Raw genomic sequence first — 24927 nt, forward strand, 5'->3', positions numbered from 1 at the left:
GCTAGTGACTAGTCTGCTTTCGAGGCAGCTGACAAGGTAAGAGGAAAGAATTCTGTAGTAAGAGCTCTGGGACAAATGCCAACTTGCCTCTAGACAGAAGGTTAAAGGTTATTTATGTGATTAACACAGAATCTAATTTAGGGCACTTCATGTTCACGGGGCAGTTTAAGGAGTGGCAGGACTGACTTGAAAACTGATGTGGCATTTGCAAAAAGAACAAAACCAAGTGCGAATTTTACTTGAAACATAATTGGATTTGCAGCAAATACATTCCAGAAAGCAGTAAGACAATCAAGGGTATCAGTATTCTTCGTAACTTATAAAATTAGCATTATTACAAGTTACTTCTAAAGTTTTAGTGTTGGATTGGTTTTGGTTTTTAGCTTTTAAAAGATGTATTTTTTCCTATGGACTTTACCTATTGTTTATTCAAGTGCTCTAGTCTAAGTTAGCCTCTCTCCCTTTCTCCTCACACCCCACTCCCTGAACACTTCTTGGATGAGATATGCACAAGAAAAACATGCAGGTGCCTTCACCTCAAAACCCTTGGCTTGGATTTACAGGATAAGAGCTTCAAAAAGCATGAAATATAAAAGAGCCTAAACCCAGCACTGCTGCATTGGTCCTGTGATAAAAGCTAAATAGTGTAGTATAAAGCACATACAAAATAAGAAAGGAATGAGCATTTTGTACTCTGTGGGTAATCTGGCTCTTCTTACACTTTCTTCCAAAGATTAAAAAAAAAATAATTAATAAGAGCAGCTTATTCTCATCTGCAAAGTCAGGGCAAAATCAGCCAAGTGGCAACTATGTTCATCATCACTGCCTTCTTTGTGGAGATATCAGAAGAAAGGGTTGGAATTGCTTTATCCTGGTGTTAACTTCCATTTTGTCCTCATTTAAAGCACTGCTGTATTCTGGGGTAGTTCAGACAAGAGAAGGCGATGGTTGCATAAAGGGAGTTTTATTTTTAGTTAAAGGCAGTGGCAGATGGTTCCTTCAGCGCCGCCGTCGGGCTGAAGATCTGGTGATGGGAGTTGTTTTGGTGGGGGTTTCTTCCTCTCTTAATTCTGCCAATAGCTCTAAAGAGAGTAAAACGTGTCAATAATGAGCACTCCACTGCCTTGAGCAGAGAAACCTACAGGCAACCTCCACAGTGGTCTGAAGCCCATGACCAAAGGGACATCCCTGTTGGGCCGAACCTGTAGTCCCTCCCCCCTTAGAGCACACGTGTGCAGTGCCTTACCATCCTCAGAGTTGTTCTCCTCGTCACTGGAGAAGGTAATGATGGCTTTTTTGCGTGGAGCGTGCTTCTGGGCACGCTTATGATTTCGGAGGGTGCAGGATGGGGGTGTGACAAAATCATTGTCTGAGTTGACTGGGCTTAGGGGCTGGCGCCGTGAACCTGTCAAGAAAAAGGGAAAAAAAAAATAGAGAAAGGCAGCAAATTTCTGTCTGTAAGGGTGAGGAGAAGTGCTTAGGTGTTTCTGCTGGACTGCAGGATCAGGGGAAGGCTGGAATGTCACAAAAAGGAACATACTTCCTATTGGTTTCCGCTTGGCTGGTGCTGGCATTGGAGTCTGACTACCGTCCTGGCATGTCTCTGTGGAATCCAGTCCTCGTTTATGGGAGGCAGACAGCTTCTGCTCCAGCTCTTCAGCTAGAGCCTGATGGAGATGTAAAACAGCAGTGCAGGGGAAAAAAAAAAGAGAAGGTGAGGGGAGAGAAGTATTACATTCATAGCAGAATTGCCATCAAGTTAAAGAAATAAATTGATAAATTGTTAGGGGTGAGGAACAGTCTGCTTAAAATGGCTTTCCAGTCCCTGCATGTAAAAATAAATTGTTTTCTGGCCTGGACCCTTGTCCCACACCCTTACTTTAGTCTCAGGTTTGATGCCTGCTCTGCGGAATCGAGCCAGCACAGTTTGGAAACAATTGTAGACAGCTGGATCTTGGAGCTTGTCTGCAAAGCAGTCATAGTTGTCCTGCAGCTTGTGAAGGCCCCGTTCCGAGACTGGAAGCAGAGCAAGGCAGTGGGACAGATCCCGATACTGACGCTCAGTCCTGGGAAAGACAAAGATCACCATTAGCTCCTACAAAAAGGGTGTGTGAGGATGAGCACATCCCACCCAGAACTACCAGCATTTCCTGCAGGTGCTTCTGCCCTGGAGAACATGAGATTCAGGTTGTTCTATTACAGGTCAGTGACAGGGTGCTGTGCCATACCACAGATAACCACCACTGTATTCCATGACACTGACTTAGTGCCTGTTGGAAAAACATGAAAGCTCCACTGCTAAAGAACACAGTTACTTGTTTGAAAAGTGTCAGAAATTACTGCTGATCAGGAGGAAAAGACTCAGTGGTGAGGACTCCTCTTCAAGGGCCTTATTTCAACCTATAATAACCCCCCCCCCAGCTGTTTATTTTTGCATGTTTGAGATGATCTCAAGCAGAAGCTGTATTTGATGTTCTCTCTCCCTTTCCTGGTTAGTTACATAAAGAAGGTCATATTCATTAAGTTATTAAGTCAACGAATAACAATTGCTGCATCAGAGAATGACTACATTCAAATTCTGGCAAAAGTTACTGGAATAAAACCAAAGGGAAAGAAAAACAAAAGCACAAACTAACATCCCTAATGTAGATCACTGTGATGGAATGGGAAGGAAAAAGCAAGGCCAAAGCCCTTGTTTTTAATATACACTAAGTGAGGGCCTCAAGTCTGTCCAGCACACGCTGTCTCAGGATGCTCTGCTCAAACCCAGACAGATGGAGAACAAAGCTGCAGCATCCAGGTGTTTCCACCTGTACAGTCTGAATGACACCTGGCAAGTTCCTATGTTTAGAACTCCAGAAGTGCTGAGGAGGGTGATGGTGGCTGCAAATCTGCTCTGATAAGCTCCTGTTTTAGCCTGGAGTGAGAGTCTTGCACCAGCAGTACCACTAGTGTGCACCAAGCTGATCACCTTTGTGGTACAGAAATATCAGGGCATTCTACTAAAGGTGAGACACAACATACACACAGACAGTGAATTACAAATGTGGTGTGAAGAGCTCACCAATGCTCCTGGGAGTTGGAGAGAGGGACCACTCTCCACTCTTGCTCAGGAAACAAAATCCAAATATTTTGGGAAATATGCAACTCCCTGAGGCAGCTGAGCAGGTCACATGCCCAGGCACTGTGCACAAATGGCCAAGATAAGCAGACAGCTTAAATCTCAAGGGCAAAGCCACAACAATGGAGAAGGAAAACCACTGGAATGGAGGGAAGCAGGGTACACCAAAGCCAGTGGAAGTTAAAATTAAGATATCTCACTGGAATGGAAGGAGATAAATTTCTATAATTATTCTTCTTGGAAGGAAACAAAAAGTGTATGCCTGGGCCAGTGAAGTTACAGCTTGGGGAGCAGGAGAAAGGCAGCAAAAAAGCTCCAAAACCCAGAAAGAAAAGTGATATCCCAGATTCACAGCGTGGGTCCTGCACTCTATACTCTGTAATCAGCAATACACAAGCAAATTCTGCACATCTTGGAGATGGAACAGAGCAAAAGCCAAAGTGTATGGTGGCACAAGCCCTTAGGTAAAATAATAATAATAAAAACTCCAGAACAGAGTCCCAGGCATAGACTTGGTACTGAGCAGCCCATGCACACAGAACAAGGCGAGGCCTGTATCAGCTTGATAGCTGAGATGACCCCAGGCAGGACTGCTGGAAAGATCCCAACTTCTCAGCTGAACACACTAATTTCCTAGCTGAGCTACAAGGGAATAGCCTGTGGGGAAGGATCACAAAAGTATGTAAAATCCACATGTGGGATGTCTCCTTGCTCAGCTATAATGAAGATCTAGACTGTCACATAACTTTTTCCTTAAAAAGGAAGGAAGAGGGGGTCAATCACTGCATAATAAAATCAAAAACCTTAATTTATAAGTATTCATGTATTTTTAGGAGAAGGTAGTTTAAAAAAAGGGGGACCAAAACCAAGTTATGTTGCATTTGTCACATGAAGAATTTAATGGGAACCTTTTAGAACCACAACATACAAGCTCATATCTTCTGAAAAATCCTGAGAAGCAGAAACACTTGTCAGGAAAATTAAGATTACAACCCACCTGGCAGTCCGGAATCTCTGACAAAGTTTCTCCACCAAGCTCTCTGTTTGTTTGTCTTTTGTAATATATGAGAACAGATGTCTGCAAGGGGGAAAAAGCACAAAAGATTAGAGCCCAGAGAGGAATCCCCATTTCAGGGAGGAGAGGTGCTGAAAAGGCAGCAGTGCTGACTTCTTATCTGCTCTTTCCATCCAGTTTTAAGAGCATGCAGCATCTCCAGACAATCTCCTCACCTCACAAGTTGCACTGACAGACTAGTTTGTCTGACAAGCAAACCTTGAGAGGAGCACTGTGGCATGCAGCGTTTTCCCTCCTCAAAACCAAGCCTGTGACTTTTTCACTATTAATTTGCTAAAAGTGTGTTGTTGCCATTTTGGATCAATGCAAAAGTAAGCACTACTTTGCACTAAAATGGGAACAAAGTCTAACAGAACTTAAATGCTAACTTAATTCATTAGCTTCTTGAGGGATAGAGACACCTGGACTTTAGCACAGTTAAGTACTGGTGCATTTTGCACTATGTCCTCTTAGAAATCACTGAATAACTTCTATTTATTAAGAAGGTCCTGCTGCTCTCCCCATTTCTTGTACCAACATTTCTGTTAACCCACCACACCAAACTGCTTTTCTAAGATACATAACAGAGAGAGCATTCTCAAGAGTCCTCCCTTTGCATTTTTTCCAGCATCAATTAATCTTTAACTACTCATTCCCTTCTTTTTCTATATAAAGGATATGTTGTGCGTTAACGGATGATCAAGTCTTTAAAATTAATTATCCTGATGCTAATTTGATACCTGTCTACATTGTTAAATCCCTCTTCTCTTATTTGCTAGACACCTCCAGTTCTCTCCATGTATGCTGTTGGAACTAAAATGTCCATCTTACACCTATCTTAACCCCACCAATCACACTTTAATGCAATTGCTACAATTATGCTCTATGTCTGTGGTAACACCTTCAGTTTGATATTAATTAAAAACAGGATTGAAAATTCCAAAATTATTTGGATTTTTTTTACATGCTGCGTCTTGTCTACCTGTGATGGTTTGTTTCACTTCAGGCATTAACTTCCACTTCTATGTGTGCTGTCAGGAACCACAAGCTATAATTCCCAGTATTTCACATTACCCTCTTTAATTAAAGCAGAAGCAAAGATATCCATCTACTTTTGCCACCATAAATTAATTTTAGTTTCAATTACAGCCTCACTAATAGACCTTTTCTGTGTCTTGCAATTCCTACTATCCAAAATCCCATCCCTCTTCCTAAATGCACTGGATTCCCATAGACAAAAAGACTACTTGAAAAATCACAGGAAATTTTATTGTTCTTCTCTTCAGCAACAGCAATACTTTTGTCTAACACCCCCCTCTATAATCCATAGGGATTCGAATGGCTCAGAAAAACCCTCATGTGGTCAAGTTTCAGAAATGAGAGGAGAATGTCTCTACGGTACCAATAAGGACATTACTAATGCTGTCTATGAGCAACCAATAACCTCAGAGTGAAATATTCCAAGATCTCTATATCTATATCTCTATATCTCCAGAGTCAGGCTTTCTTGAAAAAAAACTGAAACCAAACTAAAAAAACCCCACACAAACCAAACCACCAGAAAGACAACCCAGACCCAAAACTGTTACTGTAACTACAGCTTTACTAAAACTGCTTACAAAACTCCAGTAGCCACCAAAATGACAAAAGCAACAGACTTTAAAACCTGTTGTGTTTTCCTAATGTCGCATATCCACGTTCCCATGTGTAAAACCAACTATTTTCCTTTTCTAGAGGGAAAGTAATTTTGAGTTGGTGGATACTCTTTGTAGAGTCTCTCCTCACTCCCAAGTGTGTGGCTTTAAAATCAATTCCCCTCAGCATGACTCCATTTCCAGTACAGACTGAAAAAGTCAGATCAAAGAGAACAACTGAAAAAGCATTTTGTACACGTCAATGTAGTTTTTCTTCCCTTGATATGGCACCCCCTTTGCATAAACATAGTCCTGGCAATAAGGGAGGATTTATTTAACCTCAGAATACCTCATAATAGTGTGGAAGGATTCCTCCTCTATGCTGCTGTTAGGATCCGAGAGATGACTGATGATGTCTGGAAGCAGGTTATAGACAGCATTACCCTGTGCAGAACACAAGTTTCTACATGAGATACAGAATTAGAAAGGATAATATTTGAGTCAAGCCAAATAAGCTGCCCACTTAAAATGACCTCCTTTTTCTCCACCCCAAATCTACTGACTGAAAGCATCAGCTTTTTGAAACAAGCTTACACAGCCAGCCAAACCTACCCAGGACTATTTGGCTGGGGGGGAAAAAACCCAGCCAACCAACAAGCTAAACACTGCACTCCAGCTCTGCTCCTTGGCAGACTTGGATGCAGTTTCTTTTGCCTTCCAACCTTGCCACAACCCCAAAAAAAAAGCTTCCTGATAAAGGAAACAGCTCCTCAGTTCTTGAAACTGCTTCCCATTTTCTTGCCTGAAAAGGTCCAATGCATATTCTCTTTCCCACTGCTTTTACATAGCTTTACACATAGCATAGTCATATACTCTGCAGAGGTAGGAAGTCAGTGCAGTCAGGTGGCCAGTTCTGCTTTAACAAAGCAAGCCAAGACAGAAAAGCCCCAGTGTCACTGCAGCCTCTCAGGCAGTAAATCTCAAACTCTGAAGGGCCCATGCAAGGCTGCACACGGAATGAACAGTGGGGGTAAGACTGCTCCTGTTCTCACCTGCCTGGGCAGAAACTGCTACAATTTAAGTATCTCAGTGTCCCACAGCCAAGAACAACTCAGAAAGGTTTCAGAGAAGGTGCACTGCCTGAGCCATAAGGTCTGGGAACTCTGCTGTAAGGCCTAAAGGTGAGCTATGGAAAACTGCTGTTAACCCTGTGCTGGGCATATAGAAGGAAGCAAAGGGAAAAGGCAGTGGTTTGGAGCCTGCCTTCCAGTGTGAATGGATGAGGTCAAATTCAGCAACATCAAGCAAGGATGAAACAAAACTTGTATTGCAAAATTTCTTTTTAATACCCTTATTTAGTCCACAGAGAGACAGACCAATGGCTCTACACCATTAACACGCCTTCTCCAGGGCTCATGTAATTGACCCAGCTTCCAACAGCCCTTGCCTGGTCTTGTGAAATAAGGTCCCTGAGCATCCACTTGCCTTGTTGGCCAGTTCACCAAAGAAGTTCTGAGCCACTGCCACGATTGCCTCCTCTGGGTCTATGAGCAGAGTTGCCATCTCACTCACTTGGCCCTTCACCTTCACCATGTCTTTGAGGATGAGGTGAGTCATCACCAGCCCAGCCGTCTGCCTCACACTCGGGCAGGGGTCCCGCAACCTGACAGGAGCAAACAGTTACTGCAGAAAGCACCAAGGGAGTGTCTCTGAGTTATTGGTACTTGTGACAGCCCAAAGCTCTGGTCTCCCTGCACCAGCATCTTCAAATTTGCTTTCTTGAGTCATTCTCACCTTCTGGAGGCCCAGTGTCACCTTTCCACAGGGTTTTCTTCACGTCCTCTCCCAACAATGAGTGTAGCATTACCTGGCATAGAGATGTGATGTCCAAGGCTCCACCAGGTTGGGGAAGCGGATAGCTAGATCTCCTGCTGCAATTATGAGGTTGGATCTCACATCAGGCAGGGGGGACTTCTCCATCATGGTGAACAGCAGACGCAAGTGGGAGTCACAGAACTCAGAGCTAACAAGACAGGGTACAGGAAAAAAGGGATAAATAGCAAAATTCCATCTCTCAGAGAGCAGAGGGAAAAAACAGTTAAAAAAAGCGATCTATGAACACTGTGTTTGTTCTTTCCTTAGGAAAGGATTGCAGCATTTGCTTGTGCTTTAGTACTAGGAAGGCTGGGAAAAGAACTCTGGCATGGCTCAGCAGTACCTGATCATGCAGAGTTTGCCAAGAGTGAGGGCTGCAGCAGCTGACAGCGCCGAGTCACTGTGGAGTCCAGGGTTGTTGCAGATCTTCAGCACCAGTGGAACAAAGGCAGAGAGCAGGTGCTTCCCTAGAGAGTGGGGATAAAGACAGCGAGCATGAGAGCACTGCGCATCGTGCTTTAAGAACAATTACTCCATTTATCTCAGAGCTGCTGCAAACTACGGTAACTAGTTGACTCACTTTCACCACTGAACAACCACCTCCAGAAAGGCAGAGCCAAGAAACAGCCATTTCCACAGCCTACGTGGAAAGTGACACCATGGAAAATGACAGTGCTTCCTTCCAGAGGAAACAGCCTTCCTCCTAAGGACCTGCTGCCTGCTGTACCTGCTGTTTCACACAGGCAGACAGCCAGTATTGCTCAGTGGCAGCCACACTCACCATCCAGAAGTTCTGTCTCACAAATACTGCGGATGAGCTCGGCCTCGGTGTCATCAGCTGTGGCTCCCACAAGGCCTAGCTCCTCCTCCATAGTGGTCTCGTTCCCTGTGCTCTGTGCAGAGAGGAGACTGTAAGAAAGATGTCAGGCAACAACAACCTCTTTCTTCACAGGGTTCTCTTCTCTCAGGTGTGAGGTACACGCATGTTACCAGCTGCACAACTAAAGTGGAGAACAGACTGACACAGAGTGTAATAACCCACTTTCCCCCAAGAACTGAATGAAGCTGTGAAGGGTAGTCTGGGATTTGCCAGTCCACATGCTACAGAACACCAATCACAGGATCACATAGTTAGGTTGGAGGGGACCACAGTGGATCATCTGCTCCAGGAGGGTCTTCCTAGAACACATTGCACAGGATTGTGTTCAGATAGTTCTTGAGTATCTCAAGTGAGGGAGACTCCACAACCTCTCTGGACAACCTGTTCTAGTGCTTGGTCACCCCCACAGTAAAGTTCATCCTCATAATCAGGTGGAACTTCCTGTGCATCAATTTCTGCCTACTGCCTTATGTCCTCGTGCTTGGCACCACCAAGAACAGTCTGGCTCCATCCTCTTGGCACCCACTCTTCAAATAGTTACAGACATTGATGTGGTCCCCTCTCAGTCTTGAGGCTTACAAGAGGCCCAGTTCCCTCAGCCTTTCCTTCTAAGAGATACTCCAGTCCCTTAATCATCTTTATTGCCCTCCACTAGACCTGCTCCAGGAGCACCTTGTCTCTCTTGCAATGAGGAGAGCAGAATGTAAAGAAAGCTTAAACTACTGACACTACTAAGATAAAACAGACCTAGGAGACATCCAGCATCAGTGTGTGAGTCCTGCGTAACTTAAGGGACATTCAAATACTAAAAACAAGAAGCTCAAAGCAGCCTTTGAATTGCTGGTTTTGTGAGCAAGATTATGGGAAACCTTATAGCAAATAAAAAGCAACACAAGGGAAGAAAGGAGAGATTGCAATGGGGACCAAATCTGTATCCAACTGCTACTTTTTTGAAAATCTCATAATAACCTCCTCCTGTGTGGAAAATGGTAGTGACACTGATAAGCAGGTAGATGAGAAAATGAACTACAAAGTTCTCTATAGACTTAGCAGTATAAGCATCTAATAGAGACTGGATACCTAGATGGACACAATGTTTGTCTCTATTCTTACCCAGGAATGTTAGCCTCATTACACTCTGGAAAATGTTCCAAGATAGCCCTAACCAAACAGGGCATTTGTAGCATCCAAATCACATTAGAGAGACTACTGTTAAACCTTCATCATTACTACTTAACAGAGGATAGGACTGTCAAATCTCCTGGACTCGGGCTCTAGGAAGCCTTTCTCCAGAACTCCGGGGCACAAATGGATGCACCACTACTGCATCAGCTGCAAAAGACTGCACTGGTAAGAAAGAAGGTGATGAGTGAAAGGGGCATGTTTTCCTGAAGCAGGAGGATAAGCATGGCCAGGACATCACCCTTCACTCCCTCCCCTCTGCCTCTTCAAAACTCAGGACCAGCATGGGAGTTTACTGAATAGGGTCATTCAAGGACCTCAGCTCTCCCTGTCAATCCTGGCAAATACGTGTCTGTTTCTATTCCTGAAGCACACATTGCCCTGTACCTCATGCAGCCTCAGGACTGCATTCTCTAGAAATTTGCTGTAGCTGGGACACCAGAAGAGCTGCCCCAAAACCCCTTGGCTCTCACCTGGGGTCTCTGCTTCTTTGTGCTGGTGTCAGATTGCTTCTTGGTCTTCTCCTCTTTGAGGAGGCGGCGCCTGCGTAGCTCTGCACTCACTGACACTTCCAAATATGCTACCTGCTGCAGTGCCACCTGTCCCACAAGGGCCACCAGGTGCAGCAGCAGGAACGTGGAGAGACTGCCAGAACCATCAGAGACTTTGCGTGGAGAATCCCCTGCATCTAAAGGAGAAAAATGGCCCCAGTTCAGTGTTGATCTAGACCTCTTCCCTGTCAGTTAGTGCCAAGTCTCACCATATAATCCATCTCCACACTCCACAGACTCCTTCATAGCACTTACACCCTCCCATGCCAACATTTCCACCAGCCCCTCAGCTCTAGTCTTCTGCAGTTACTCAAGGCCACCCAAAGCAGCACTGGAAACCACAGGTACAGATTTCCTTCATCAGCTTTTTTCCTCACCAGCTTTCTGCTCATCAGCCTCCTGCAGCTTCTCCAGAGCTTGCTGACTGCACACATGCAGGATGTCAGCACAGATCTCCTCTGCCCCTTCTGCCAGCTGGTAGATGAGTGTTATAGCTGCCTCCATGAAAGGGATCCAGTGACTGCTTGGCTGGGCAAAGCCTGATGAGAAGAGGGAGCAATGTACCCACACATACCAATGATAACACAGGTGGTCTCACAGCCCAACCCCATCTCCTCCAAACCTCCTGCTGACCTGGGCTCACCTTTACTCACAGTCTCACTCAGGCAACCAAAGAGCATGTGGTTCTGGGGCAGTCGAAAAGGGGCACTGTTCTTCTCCAGTGCTGGCTGCAGAGACAACAGGTGAGTTACACGACATCCCCCCATGCCCTTCCCAGTACTCAGCCTTCCTGTGTGCACAATGTTCATCAAACCCATGCCAGGGACATCCAGCACTGCTCTGCTGCTAAACATGCAGCAGGGACATTACTGTCACTTGTGACAGCATGGTGACTACACTGGGAGGATTTAAAGCTTGACCAAATGACGATCCCAGGCCAACCCAGACAGTTCTCACCTTAAATCAAAATAACTCTTTGAAATGTCAAAAGAATTCATTTAAAATCTGGTATTATTTACTCACTCTCTGCAATGAATAAAGAGGAAAACCTCTGGAGCATCTTAGAGTCAACAACAGTAAGTCAGCTTGCCTTGGGGTACTCCAGAACCACATGGGTTTGTTTAAAAGCAAAATATCATCAGTGGAAATAACACAGGATAGGTCTGGATCCAAGACCACCTCACACCAAGGTTGTTGCATATATTCTGTATCAGTCACACCACCTTTTAGGTTGGGAATAAGATAACCTAGAGAAATACTAAACCAAGTATGACAATACCTGAGGTGTCCCAGCATACCTGTGTCTGCCTGATGAATATATACTTGAACAAAACAGAATTTACTTGAGGATTTACCAGCTTTCAGTAGCTTGAAACAAGAACTCCTGAGTCACCTGATTTTCAACTCCTGATTTCTGGTTGGGAGGATGGGTGGGGGAGAAGAGCTATTGCCACTCAGTCAGCCAAATATTTTCAGTTCAGTCCCTTTTCACATACAAGCTTAACTGCAGACTTAAGTCAACCAAAAATTGAATTAACAGCCATCTTTAGAATATTTAAGAATGTTGTGATACACATTAACTCATGAAGTTCATGCAGCGACATCCCCAGTGCAAGGGGCTGTCACAGAATGATGCTGCTCTGTAAAGGAGGACTCCTTTTGTGATAGACCTCCTGAACTAAAATGCCCCAAATGACTGAGTCAAAAAAACAGATTTTTTTTTCCAAGTGTATTAAAAAAAGAAGTATAAATTGTTTCCCAGGGAAAGAAGCCATCAACCATCGTGTTGTTCTAAGTACAACATGGACAGGTTTGAAAGCCTTTCATGTTTTATATTCTGCTGTACAGCGGACAACTCCTGAATATCAATTAATAGGGAGGGCAAAAGAATCACACCACCAGAAAACATCAGTAGAGGAAAGGGCTTCATGGTTGAGAAAACACAAATCAGTTTAGAATTGGGAGTCTGAAGAAGAGAATTGAAAGGAAAACATATTTTCTTGTGCACTGAACTCTTTACTAATTGAATCCAGCCTGTTGCCTAATGAAAATTCTTTTATTACATGTTCACTGGTGTGTGCTAAGCTTTCCAGACAGTGCTGCTGAATGGTCTCAACCTACTTAATTTCAAAATTTGTAAAAATTTCATTACCTCTGTCTTTTCTTCCATGCAAACAATTTCCCCCCTTTCTTTGTTTCTGGATGACCTAAAGAACAAACCCATAGCCTTACCTTAGGGTTACTGGCAAGCTTGGAAATAACATTGCATACTTCTTGAGGCAGCCTGTAGTCTTCACATGCCTTCTCAGATAGCCCCACTGTCACCAAGATGTCCAGGTTGGTACCTATGATCTCTGGCTTTCCTCTGTGGAATGGAAGGGATGGGGATATCACATGAGGTGCTGCTGAAAGTTTATGGAACTATGGGTAACCAAGAGAAATACTGCTTGTGCCTTGTGGAAGGGAGTTGTTTGAATAAGAGGGGAAAAAATAAAACCCATCCAAACAACTCAAGATACAGCTGGAGGAGCAGCAAGCAGTATCCCACAGAAGCCAGTGTAATCCACTCTCCACTAGGAGATCAGTTTCTCCATAGTGATCAATAGCCTCTTTATAAAGAAAGAAGATTCTTGGCTCTTTTTTCCCATCAGAAAGGACCAAAATTTAGAGGGGTAAGAAAAACAAAAATGCTGGAAAGTAGGAAAGAGTAGAGGAGCTCAGGACTTGTGGCATATACCATTCCTTCCTCTACTGTGGGAAACAAAACAAATCAAACCAACATTCATCCAAAAAAAGCCAATCCCAAATCCATACCTACCAGTTCCCATTTCTGTCTGTGAAAGAACTGTAGGATCATCATTATGTGGGCCTGTTTCTGACTAATGAAGGACTGAAGTAAGCACAGCAAGAAGAGCAAGTAAGGTGAATGCCAAAGGGGAAACTGAGGAAGTGAAAACCTTTTAGTGCAGATACATTTTTTTGCCCCCAGAAAGTGAAACAGATTCATTTTTCTTCATGCTAAAGGCTCCAGACATCTCTACTCAGCAGCTTCTCACTCTTCTTATCCAAACACAGACAAAGCTGCAGAGTTGTGACACTATAAACTCTGGGAAGGGATGGGCATTCACACAAGGAAAATAATCTCATCATAATCATTCAGAGGCCGTGTTGGTGGGATCCAGCAAAACTATGTTTAGTTCCAGGCTTCATTACCCCACGATAGGGTTACTATTTTTGAAGCTAGAGCCAAAGAGTCAGCTGATGCAGCACCCACAGTTCTTCAATAAAAATTGACTCCCTGAACACCCTTCCACTCAAGAGGCTTTGACCTGGCCCCAGGCTCACCGTGCCATCATCCCCAGCAGCATCACGGCAGCGCGGCGCTCCAGCAACGAGCATGGAGACTTTTCTGTGAATCGCTCCCAAAGCAGCTGGGTCACAGCAGGCTTGATTTCATCTTTCTGCACAAACTCCGAGATCTGCAAAAGGGATGCAATTAAAAAATTAGAGAGAGGCAAAGTAGCATGAGCTTCAAAGTAAAGATGTAATCTGCATTGACTACTGTTTGACTAAAACAGATGCACAACCCAAACCCAGGCAAGGCAAATACTCACTATCTCCTCTAAGCACTGTATCATTCCCAGTGATGCATCCACCATGATGAGAGACAGAGAGTGCACCAGGGCCTGTGCCTTGGCCCTTCAAAAGGGGAAAAAGAATAATAAAATATTAAAAGGTAAAGAAAAAGCAACTGTCACAATTACTGCCCTATTGAAAAGGCTGAAAACATCTGTTGGAGAACAGAGATGATCCACAGGATCAAGAAAACTCCCACAACAAGCTTGAGTTCTCAAAGTCATCCCAACTCAGGTACCAATGACCATGATGTGGGCTTATATGTCCACTGCCTTATGCACTGGTGCTTCTGCTGGTGCTTAAAGATCCAATCAGAGGCACTAAGCAGCCACTTCCCAGTTTCTTCGCAGCCACAAGTCAAAGTACAATTCCCTAGAAATTGAAAATCTATGAACAAATGAGGACAGAGCACCAACTGCAGGAGAGCTGTTTCCAGGCAATATTATCAGGAAGAAATAAAAAGCAGCAGGTGCTCTTTATTTGCCTGATGGTACAAATGAGGGTGAGTTATGTGCATCTCACCAGGGATCACACTTATTGCACGAGTATCCAATGGGATTTACAAGTGTGTAAGCACTAAAAAAGGGCAAGTGCCACAGCAGAGAGGAGACACAGCTCTTCTCTAGTATGGGAGAAATAAACTTGCAAGTGGTAGCCAGCTCCCACCACCAAATCCTCAAGAAGGATAAGCAACAAAGACCCTTTAACATCCTCTCATCTTAACATCCTTAACATCTAAGGCATGTAGAAATTGTTAGAAAAAGATTTAAGATGGGTCTGACTGAAATACAAACAGAAATACATGTGAAAGCACCCAAATAAGAACAAACCTTGTATAGTGTGAAGGATAAAGAAATGGGGAATGTGTTGTGTGCATCAGAAGATGAATGCCTACACTTGACCAAGGCCACAGCATGTATGACTTGTCAGCTAAAAACCCTGAGGTTTGGTAATAGAAATACAGTTTCAACTTTAGACCACACTGTTTCTCTTATTATCCCAGCAGGATGAACAACTACAGTTATAAGAAACTCAAACAACTGACATTGGCCAACAACTTTGCCCACAGAGTGAAGTATATAAGACTCCCAGACATGGGATGACTCCATATCAACAGGTGACTCCTAATGGGCTGAAATTCATTTTTGCCAATCAAGAGCCCTTCTGGCAAGAGAAAAATTCATTATTAACTCTTCTTGTTCCCTATCAGATAGGGACCCTACCCAGACTATTTAGGCAATGCTTTGTACAAAAGTGAAATTTATGAGAATAAATATTAGTGCCTGACAGCAGTTTAACTTCAAGTAATTCTCAGCATCTGCTTTGCAAGGTCTCACAGAGTTCTGCTGCATGAATTTCCTACACGTGAGCTCTATGACAAACCAAGAACAGAAGCTCAGCAGTAGGTCCTGCAGGAAGACTGGGATACTCAGATAATAACCTTACATTTCAGATCAGCATGAAGCATGCCAACTCTCAGTTCTCTTTCTGTCCATACCCCATTCCCAACAGCAGAAAGGGAATGGGGGGGAGGGAAAAGAAAAAAAAAATTGATTAGGGAGATCCATACCTCTCGGAATCCTCGCTGGGGCTCAGATAGAGCTGTCTGTAGGCATTGAGCACAGCCTCCTTAATTCCAGGCTCCTTTGACCATATGAGGGGCAGCATCCTGCGGACTCCAAGCAGTGCCTGGGGCACGCCAAACTGTGAGACTGTCACGAAGAACTCAATGGTTTCCTGCACCACTGCAGAGAGAACAGTTGTGATAGTGCAGTTCTTCCCAGTTCCCATTAAAGAGGCCACTAAAACAAATTCATACGAGTACTGGTCTCACAGCAAGCTTTACAAGCATCTAGAGATCACTGCTACTGTCTGCAGAGGGCTTGAGTCAGAATGGGATCACTAGTACAGAGATGTAGATGTCCCAGAAAAGAGACACACATTAACAATATCACAGCTAAATCCAATGTGATATGGTTAGGGAAAGAGCACAGAGACTATCTTTGAGGAAGAACAAAATTCTCTTCTGGGAAACAGTAGCTTTGGGAAAAAAGATCTCATAGTCGCAGCAGACAGCTGAATATAAGCCCCAGTGCAATGCTAAAATCAGAGGAACTAAGCTATTTGATGTACAAATGGGGTAAGGAGTACTGTATTTGGTTCCAGCTTGACTACTCCTGAAATAGACTGCTCAGTCTTCTCATAAGACAAAAAAATAAAACCCCATTAAGTTAGAGCACATCACAAGACATCCACAGCAGTGATCAGAGGAGTTGTGCTGCAACAGTTCATAGAGTCTGACCTCTGGTTAAGTAAGAGCTTTTACCAGTATAAGCCCTTACAAACCAGAATTAAGAATATCTATCAGGCAAGCTGGTATGCTTTCCAGTCACACCAGAATACATTAATTTGCAACAGAAAAAAATTGAAACTTCAAATATTAAATCTTTAATTAAGAAAGGGTCAATCTGAGCACCCACATCCCTTAGCACACACCAGTCTTCCTAACCCAGCAGCATACTCTCTCCAAATGGAGACAATGTCTCAAAGCACTTCTGCTATTCAGACACTAAATTTGCCTTCCTTCTACTACAGCACAGGACAACAGGGAAATGAAAAGTTATTAAAATTTGTGCATCCATTAAAAAAACATCCCCACAATCAAACCCCAGGTGTTTAAGTACCAGGTAGGGCAATTTCTTGGCCTTGAACTTCAAAGGATTGGTAAAGACACTGAACCCAGGAGTTCATTTTTTTTGTGTGCAAATATCTAACAATACCAAACCTTGCTGGGGAAGCCCACTGCTTATCACAAAGTAACATGAGCCCTCAACAGAGATGAAGCCTCAGAAGTGTTTGCATGAAGTCTGGGGCACTGCAGTGTCCCACACCATCCACACCCCAGATGTGTGCAAGTGGATGCGCTGGAGAGGATGGGAGCAGGACTTGTGCCCCTCATCCCTTGGAAATGCCAATTTCTGATAAACACTACAAAAAAGTCTAAGTGATTACAGTAGTTCTAACATTAAATATGAACAGCTGAATTAACTCAAAGGCCTTCTGATCACCACCTTTCTCTACAGCACTGAGGAGGACGAGGCCACAGAACCTGTTGATCAGGCTCATGTTTAACTAGAGAATAAAGTTTGAGGATAGGTGAGTAGATGAGACCAGCTGCTTAGTTCCTCCCTTGTGGCCAGCAAAACAGCTGAAGCTGTGTCAGGGCACTGAGCACATAACCAAACCCAGCTTCACTGGCCAGGCTTACTTTGGGAGAACCTCAGCTGAGATGATGAACATCCATCCCTCCCCACAGGAGGCAGGGTGGCTTCCACAAGTGAACTCACTTTGGTCACCTGACTTTTTTTAATTTCAGAAAGTCCAAATGTATTTTATTTGTTTTTTAAAACAACTTTAAAACATATTAAAAAAATATTTTTCAACCTTGGTATTTAAAAAATAATGTTTTTTTTAAAAAGCCTGTTCATGCCCTATTCAACCCCTTCATGACACTCATTTATATGGTGCTCACTTTTCCAATACCCTGGAAGTGTCTATGACATCTGCCTAATGAAGAGCAGCTCCTTCAATCTTTTCTCCTTCTCCTGGAGCTCTACCACTCCATTTTCTGTCAAGCAAGGAAAGAGCTAGAACGCTGAATGGGAAAAAAAAGGTTATTTCGCATACCTGAGACAGAATTTTCGTACATCATCTTGCTGATCAGGTTCAGAGCTTCTGTGATTTTCACTGAGAAGTTGTAAGCATCTTGCAGGTAGTGCACCAACATCTCCTGTTTGACCAGCTCCGTTTGAGACTGCTCTTCCTGTACAACTTCTTCAGTCTTGTCACCTGCTGTTGTCATGTGGAGGATCCTCACTGTTCTCACCTGGGCATGAACCTACACAGCACACTTGTTTGTGAGCAGTACTGAAGATACAAAATAAACAGGCACAGTTCAGGGCATTTTAACCCTACTCTCCCCATCTCACAGTGACAGCTTCCAAGAGCCAAGATACAAAAATCCAAATTCTGCAATCAGACCTAGCTACAAAATCTCAGCATGCTGTGGAACAAGTTCCAGTACTACAGTGTGATGCTCCAAAGAACTGCCAGCTGTAGTGAAAGGGTATAGAAAGGCATGATCCAGTTGGGGAAAACACTATTAAAATGCTGATGGGGTTAATCTGAACTTGATAATTCCCCAAGGACAGATGAGGACCCTAAAATGGAACCAAGAGAAAGCAAACACTACTACTCCATATCAGTTTGTGAAAATGTTGAGTGTTCACCAAGTTAAGATTTTTAGACAATAGACTTCCAACAGAAATATGCTCAATTGAGCTAAGTAACCTTATGCTGAAACAACCACCAAACAAAGTGTGTGAAGTCTTGAAAATACACCCAGAGGCTCAGGCCCCAGATAACCAAGACTCTGCTTGAACCAGATACTTGGTCAAGGCTGCATTATGTGCCACCACCTGTTCAGGAAGCAGAACTCCTGACGAATTCAGACAGGGCAGAAGGGTGTGAGTGGCAACACTGGCTCCACTCCCCTCAGATATGTGAGTTAACACACCAGAAATGCAGTTCGATTGGGACCATGGAACTGTTCCAACCAAAAATCAAGATCAATATGATCCAGCTAAAATGCCAAGGTACTTGGACAAACAATGAACAAACTGTGCAGAGATGCTGCAGCTCTGGGAGCCGTCAGGTACACACAGACTGAGCCTCATAGGTCAGGAGGAGGGACAGAGCATTCCAGAGGGTTTTAGTCTGGCTCTGGCATTCTCTTGGATTTGGGGAACAGAGAGTGATACAGTTACCTGTGTAAAGTCTCTTCAGAACACCCAGGATTGTTGCCTCCTCGTTTTCCTCCCCAGGGCCCACGAAAGGTTCCTTTCCCTGGAAGCGACACAGGGCCTTCTGCGTAAGGCGGGCTGCGCTCCTGGACAATGACATTGCCCAAGAGAGTATCAGCAACACATCAGAGCAGAACACAAGGGAAACCATCCAACTTTGCCCTGAACACCTGGGAGAGCAGCTCCTATCAGCACCTTGTACTGGATGCCCACGTCAATCTCTTCCTACAGAGTAATGTTATTGGAAATCACCCCTTGGGATAAACACAGTCAAACTGCAGAGCCTTCTTACCTGTAATTCAGCTTCTTCAACAGCCCAGTGATTTGCTCCACTGTCCTCTCCACTGTTTCTTCAACTTCCAGCACTTCCTCTTCCCCTTCCTGCAGTGGTTGAAAGAGCTGCTGTGTGGCAGCTCTGACTTCTGGCAGCATCGCTTCCCACTCTTCCTCTGGGGCGATCACTGGAGCTACTTAAAAAACAGAGGGATTGAAGAACACAGACTCAGGTGACACCTTTAATGGGAAGAAAAAACTCATTTGGAACTTAGGAACTTCCCCTACCACCTCCCAGGCAGGCACTGTTCCCATTGCTGATCCCACCCAGACTGCAGTGAGAATAAGATAAGAACTCTGACTAAAACAAATAAACCACTGAAGCTAGGAAAAAAAGACAGGTAAGAGAACCATCATTTGTTTAGCCTTGGACTTTGGTGCTGCCCACAAATCAAGTTTAAATAACATCTGATCAAAATCATGACTCAAGCAGTCCCTGAGTGGTAGAAAAGAGAAACCTGGGAGGGTGTTCATAGACATTTTCAGTTCTTATGCAGAAAATAGGATATATAGCTATAAGGACTGTTGATTTAGACATGGATATTAATGTGATGCTTTTATAACAATACCATAAGGAAAACTGTTGTGAGTTTAATACCAGTTATCTGGTCTCACCATCTCACACAGATAAGATCTGAGACAAAAGCTGTCACAACAATTTTGGAAGCAAATTTAATATGAGGAAAAGTACATTCTGGACTGTCCTAGAAAGTGGAAAGAAGAAGAAAGGAAATTACCTGCTCTGGGTCTGCTACGATCCCTCATTTCTTTCAGTTTCTGTACTTCTTTCTTTAGTGGCTCATCCAAGTCAGTCCAGCTTAGCTGAAGATGTCAGGAAGAGAAGAAATATGTTAGCTATCCTCCTTTTCCTGAAATGCCAGATTTCTCCTCTCTCTTCCACTCCCTGCCTTAGTTGTCAATTCCCATGGATAACCCTCCTTTGGGAAAGTGGAAGAGTAGACTCTGGCCCTGATCCTAGAATGAGAACTGCTCTAAGTTCCCTGTCTAAGGCTCAGAAACTCAGGAGAAGGTTCAGCTAGACACAAAGAGCTGCACATCCACAAAGAATATTCTAAAATACTAATTTTGATCCTAAGGAGAGAAACCTCACAGTGGACTCAAAACTGCTGCAGGTTTTTACCTCAATCACACCCCTCCTGGCCTTCAACATAGCTATGAATTTCACCAAGAGAGGGATGAGTCCAAGAACTCAAATCTGAACATGGGAAGACCAGAAAGCTGCCAGCTGCAGAATCAAAGGTTACACCATTCCTCCCACAAGACACATAAATGCTACTGCCCTGACTATAGCACACTGCAGATATTTAGCCTGCAAAGAGACATCTAACACATCCACCATATTAGTTGGAATTACCTTGCTGGAGAAGGGGTTATTGGACAAAAACGCAGCCAGGAGCTGGACTGCATTCTTAACCACTAAGACAGATTTGTCTTTGAGCCGCCCAACAGCCAGCGACACCACAGCCTGAAACTGAGTCAGAGGCAGGGCCTAGAACACAACAAGAGCACAGATAAAGTTATCAAGAAGGCTCAGAGACTTGGGAAAAGTTTACTGCAGACATCTTCATGTACTAAAAAGCACAGATTATAGATTTACTGAAGACTCTAGGGCTCAAAAGACCTCTGCATATATTCTAGTCCAGCATCCACTGAAAGCAAGGATTTAGGTTGAGTTGAGGATCCTGCTGCTGAATTGAGTATTAGTATATCTGGTAATTGTGATGTTCTCCCATACCAGTGTGTGAAAAGAGGCTGTACGCTATGCTTTTTCTTCTAGTTTGTCCTGGTAAGAATAAGCAGCATCTAATTTCCACCCCCCAGTTCCCCCACCCCTGGCATCTTTGGTCTCTTGGAAGAAACTGCAGCCACCACAGTACACAGGGACAGCACCTCCTTTCTCTGTTAAAACTTCAGTCTCTGCAAACAAAAAGCAGGGTGGTAGAAATTCCCACAGAACACACAAGATGGAAGAGATGACTGAGGAGCACCATTTGCCCAGCACAGACTTGCCTTGCACTGCACGATGCGGGTGAAGAGCTGCAGCACGCGGCTGCGGACGAAGCTATGGACGTCACACACGTGGGTCTGCAGCATGCTCAGGAACTTGTCCCGAGTACCACGGGCTGTTTCCTCCAGCTGGTCACCATTCAGCACCTGCACCAGCACTTCTGCCATGGCTGCCAGAATGGCGTTTCGCATCGTGTAACTCTGCCAAGACAGGAGTTGGTGAACTAGGAACAGACCATGCCCAGAGTTTAGGCCTTCCACATCCCAGGCTCCAGCCCTAAGTGAATTTTTTCAGTATGGATATTGTATTAAGTTTGGGTGAACATAGCTGTGCGTGCAAGACAGAGTAATCTTTGCTATGAAGACAGGCTGAGAGTTGGTCTTGTTCAGCCTGCAGAAGAGAAGGCTCTGGGGAGGCACCTAAAGGGGGCTGTGAGAGAGCTGAAGAGGGACTTTTTACCAGGGCATTCAGTAATAGGGAAAGAGGGAATGGCCTCAAAGTGAAGGTAGGTTTAGATTACATATGAGGAAGAAATTCTTTACTGAGAGTGTGGTGAGACACTTGAAAAGGTTGCCCAGAAAAGCTGTGGATGCCCCATCCCTAGAATTGTTCAAGGCCAGGTTGGATGGGGCTTTGAGCAACCTGGTCTAGTGGAGGGTGACCCTAAGGGCCCTTCCAACCCAAATCCTGCTATCCAGGTAGGTACACAGAAGCCAAGAACTGACAGGAGAAACACTTACAGCAGATAAAGAAAAGGTACACAATGACAAGCTCATCAAGTGCTGAAGAACAAGGGACAACAGTAGGGACCTCAGACAAGTAGGCAGTCTCCTGTTCTCTGACATCTGATACCAGACAGGAGATTGCAGACAGACAGAGTCTAACAACCAGACAGGAGATTGCCATGGTTTCTGTTCCCTTTGCATCTTTTAGGTAAGGGCAGAATCTATTCCAATAGAGCAGGTTTTGGATACTTGAGCTCTGTGAAAGAGTTTCTGTTTCAGACAGAAAAACTGGATAGCAGCATCTCTACCGTTTGACTTTTCTGGACAGGTGACTTTGCAGAAACATACCTCCCCATCCAAGTGAGGCAGGAGAACACTCATGTTGGAGAGCACCAGAGCTGGAATCTGTTCAGCCAGTTCACTTATAAAAGTAGCATAACCCTTGACTCCAGAAGCCTCACGAGCCAAATCCTGGGGACATTTCTGTCCAATTTCCCTGTACAGAAAGATGAAACAAGGAATGGGGAAACAAGGAATAGCCTCAAATTGCTAGAGATAAAAGGACAAGCCTCCAAGTATTTCTCTCACCTTAGCAGTTCACCCACCAGGCTTTTTAGACCATACTCTTTAGCCCAGAGGCTCACAGCCTGTGCAAACACTGGGGCTACATGTTCGAAGTGCTGCAGCATCTGTGTGATCTTCAGAGTGGCACCTTTAACACGTGAGAAGGAAGAAAGAGGTCAGGGAAAGTAACTGGGAACGGCTTCAAGAAGAAGGCAGAAGAGCAGGAACTCACTGAACATGCGGTCACAGTGAACCAGAGCTGCAGCAAGCAGATGTGTCACAGCCTCCCGTGTGACCCGGTACTTCTGAAGGCCGATACTTGGATTCTCCAGGATACGGTAGCAGCTCCCCATCATCAAGCTACACCCCCAGAAGACAGACAGCAAACCTCACTATCACAACTTGCACAAACATCATTCTAGCACACCACACATTTCTGTCTGAGAGATTCTCCAGTGTCCTCTAAAAATTAGCAAGCATCTGAGTTTTTTGTGGCCTATGTGAGGAGAGGAGTGGTTCATATGCACATTGCTTTTGCCTCGAGCTGTTTCCTCAGTTTCCCAATGATCTGCACCCCACATTTTTATTCCTCAGAACCAGTCACTCATTCCATGGATATCTCCTCTCCAACTCATACCTGACAAACTCTTCTTCCACCACTAGACCACCCCAAAGCTGACGGAGATCCAGCTGCAGCAGCTGTGTAAGCAGCCGTAAAAGCGGCTCCCTCTCCTCTTCCCACAAGGATCCAGAAGTCTTGGCATGGTTCTTCCTGTTCTAGAAAGGAGGTTACACAGTAAGATACATCAGCAGCTTCACAACAGACAAAACCCCATCACTACTCTGCTTCCTTCAAAATAAGAAGTCTATTAAATTCTACAGCATTAAGAGACACACAGTGAGATGTGTGAGATCACAGGGGCTTTTTTCCCCCCAGCTCTTGTCTCTCAGCTCAGGCCAGCACCAGTGCCTTGTGTGGTCTAAGGATTATACCTGCATCCACTGCCATCACAGAAAGGAAATCTTGAGAAAACACTGGCACACTAAGTTCCACCCAGAAACTCAAGAATGAAATAGAAAGGTCTGGGCATCCAAGTCCCTTCTGAAATTTAGACACACGATTGTCCCTTTACTGTTTTCCATGCACAGTTTCACAGAAGCACCAGTGCTTCACATTATGCACTTCTCTTGCTGGCATCGTGTTTATATAAACTCAGCTATAAAATCTGATAGATACTAGAGAGTTCAGCAAGCTTAAAATTTTATTCTGACTTTTATAATCTTTCCCCCAGTCCCTTCACCTACCTTCCTACCAGGATCTGCCTCTGAGCAAATGTTCTTGCAGGTTTCCATTTCAAAGGCATCCATCAGGCCAGTCAGCAAATAGCAGTTCATCTTAAGAGCATTGAGGTGAGCAGCCCGCTCTGCATGGCTCAGCCCAGAGTCACTCAGGATAGTGGGAAGTTCATTGGAATGATGGGACACCACTGAGGAGAAGCAGAAAGTCATGAGCACTCCTTGCCAGGTGCCTCAGCCATCCTCTCTTTGGGAGGCTTAGAGCAGCCATCAGATTACCAAAGATGTGTGCTCACATCTCACCAGCTGTAACACGGGCTGCCCCCTGCAACCCAGACCTTGGGCACACCTGTCTTGTCCTATCCCCACAGCCCTCCGTCAGCTCAGAGAAACACTCGCTCTGAGCTGAAACATCCTACAGATGTATTTTCCAGGGACAGGGGCAAGAGGATTTTCTGTCGGTCTGCCCTTACAGCGAACATGCACAACTCAGCATCGTCCACCAAGATTACAGACCCGTATGACAGGAGTGGGCTGAGGGTGCAGCCCAGCTGTCCGAGTCACATTAGCCTTTATATCATCATTGAGCTGCCAAGGGAAAACAAGCTCTCTGTTAGTCCGGAAACAGCGAGTACCCACCGTGCATCATCAGCTCCAGGGCGTCCTCCTTGACAGCCGTGCCCACGGTTTGGAAGTGGCTGCGGGACAAGCACAGGGCGTAAGGGTGGCGAGCGAAAAGCGCCTGGCAGAGGGGCGAGTGCCCGCCCTCCCGCCCATCCCTGCCCCGTACTCACTGCAGCACGCTGTACACGCAGTCGAAGTGCTCCAGCACGGCCAGCGCGCCCCGCGCACGGGAGGCGGCCCGGAAAGCTGCGGCAAAACACGGAGAGAGGCGGGGGGCATGCCCGTGAGCCGGCGGCAGGACCGGGCCCGGCAGGGAAGGGGGTGCAGGGACACTTTACCTGCAAGGGCGGGCGGCAGGTCGCGGGCGGCCAGCACCTCCTGCACCACGTAGCGCCCGGGGCCGCCATCCCGCAGCAGATCGGCGGCAGCGAGGGGCAGGTGGAACTCTGGGGCCGCCGCCATGGCCGCCACAGCCCCGGGCGCTCGAAACTGCGCGCGCGGACCGCGCTAGCCCCGCCCCTTCCCGCCACGGGCCTATCAGCGCCCGCCGGCTGCACGGCG

The 24927-nt window shown here is 45.1% G+C and overlaps 1 protein-coding gene and 1 non-coding gene across 2 annotated transcripts; both read right to left on the reverse strand.

Moving 5' to 3' along the window:
• Positions 1-199: 199 nt before the first annotated feature.
• Positions 200-24876, reverse strand: NCAPD2 (non-SMC condensin I complex subunit D2). The gene is given in 32 exon segments (XM_036382791.2): positions 200-1082; positions 1247-1405; positions 1541-1667; positions 1880-2066; positions 4119-4199; positions 6159-6253; positions 7295-7472; positions 7677-7832; positions 8028-8151; positions 8466-8577; positions 10220-10434; positions 10675-10836; positions 10941-11025; positions 12530-12662; positions 13643-13776; positions 13912-13996; positions 15504-15678; positions 17621-17783; positions 17785-17831; positions 18760-18881; positions 19088-19265; positions 19866-19950; positions 20504-20638; positions 21160-21357; positions 22231-22378; positions 22471-22594; positions 22679-22806; positions 23084-23223; positions 23752-23933; positions 24382-24440; positions 24537-24612; positions 24705-24876. Coding segments are annotated over 32 exon segments (4200 nt in total). The 5' UTR covers positions 24829-24876; the 3' UTR covers positions 200-999.
• LOC118694010 (small nucleolar RNA U85) lies at positions 24008-24331 on the reverse strand. The gene has a single exon (XR_004981363.1). It is a non-coding gene; the product is annotated as a small nucleolar RNA U85 (small nucleolar RNA).
• Positions 24877-24927: the final 51 nt, after the last annotated feature.

This window comes from Molothrus ater, chromosome 2 (assembly GCF_012460135.2).
Source record: "Molothrus ater isolate BHLD 08-10-18 breed brown headed cowbird chromosome 2, BPBGC_Mater_1.1, whole genome shotgun sequence".
In the NCBI taxonomy this organism is placed as follows: Eukaryota; Metazoa; Chordata; class Aves; order Passeriformes; family Icteridae; genus Molothrus; species Molothrus ater.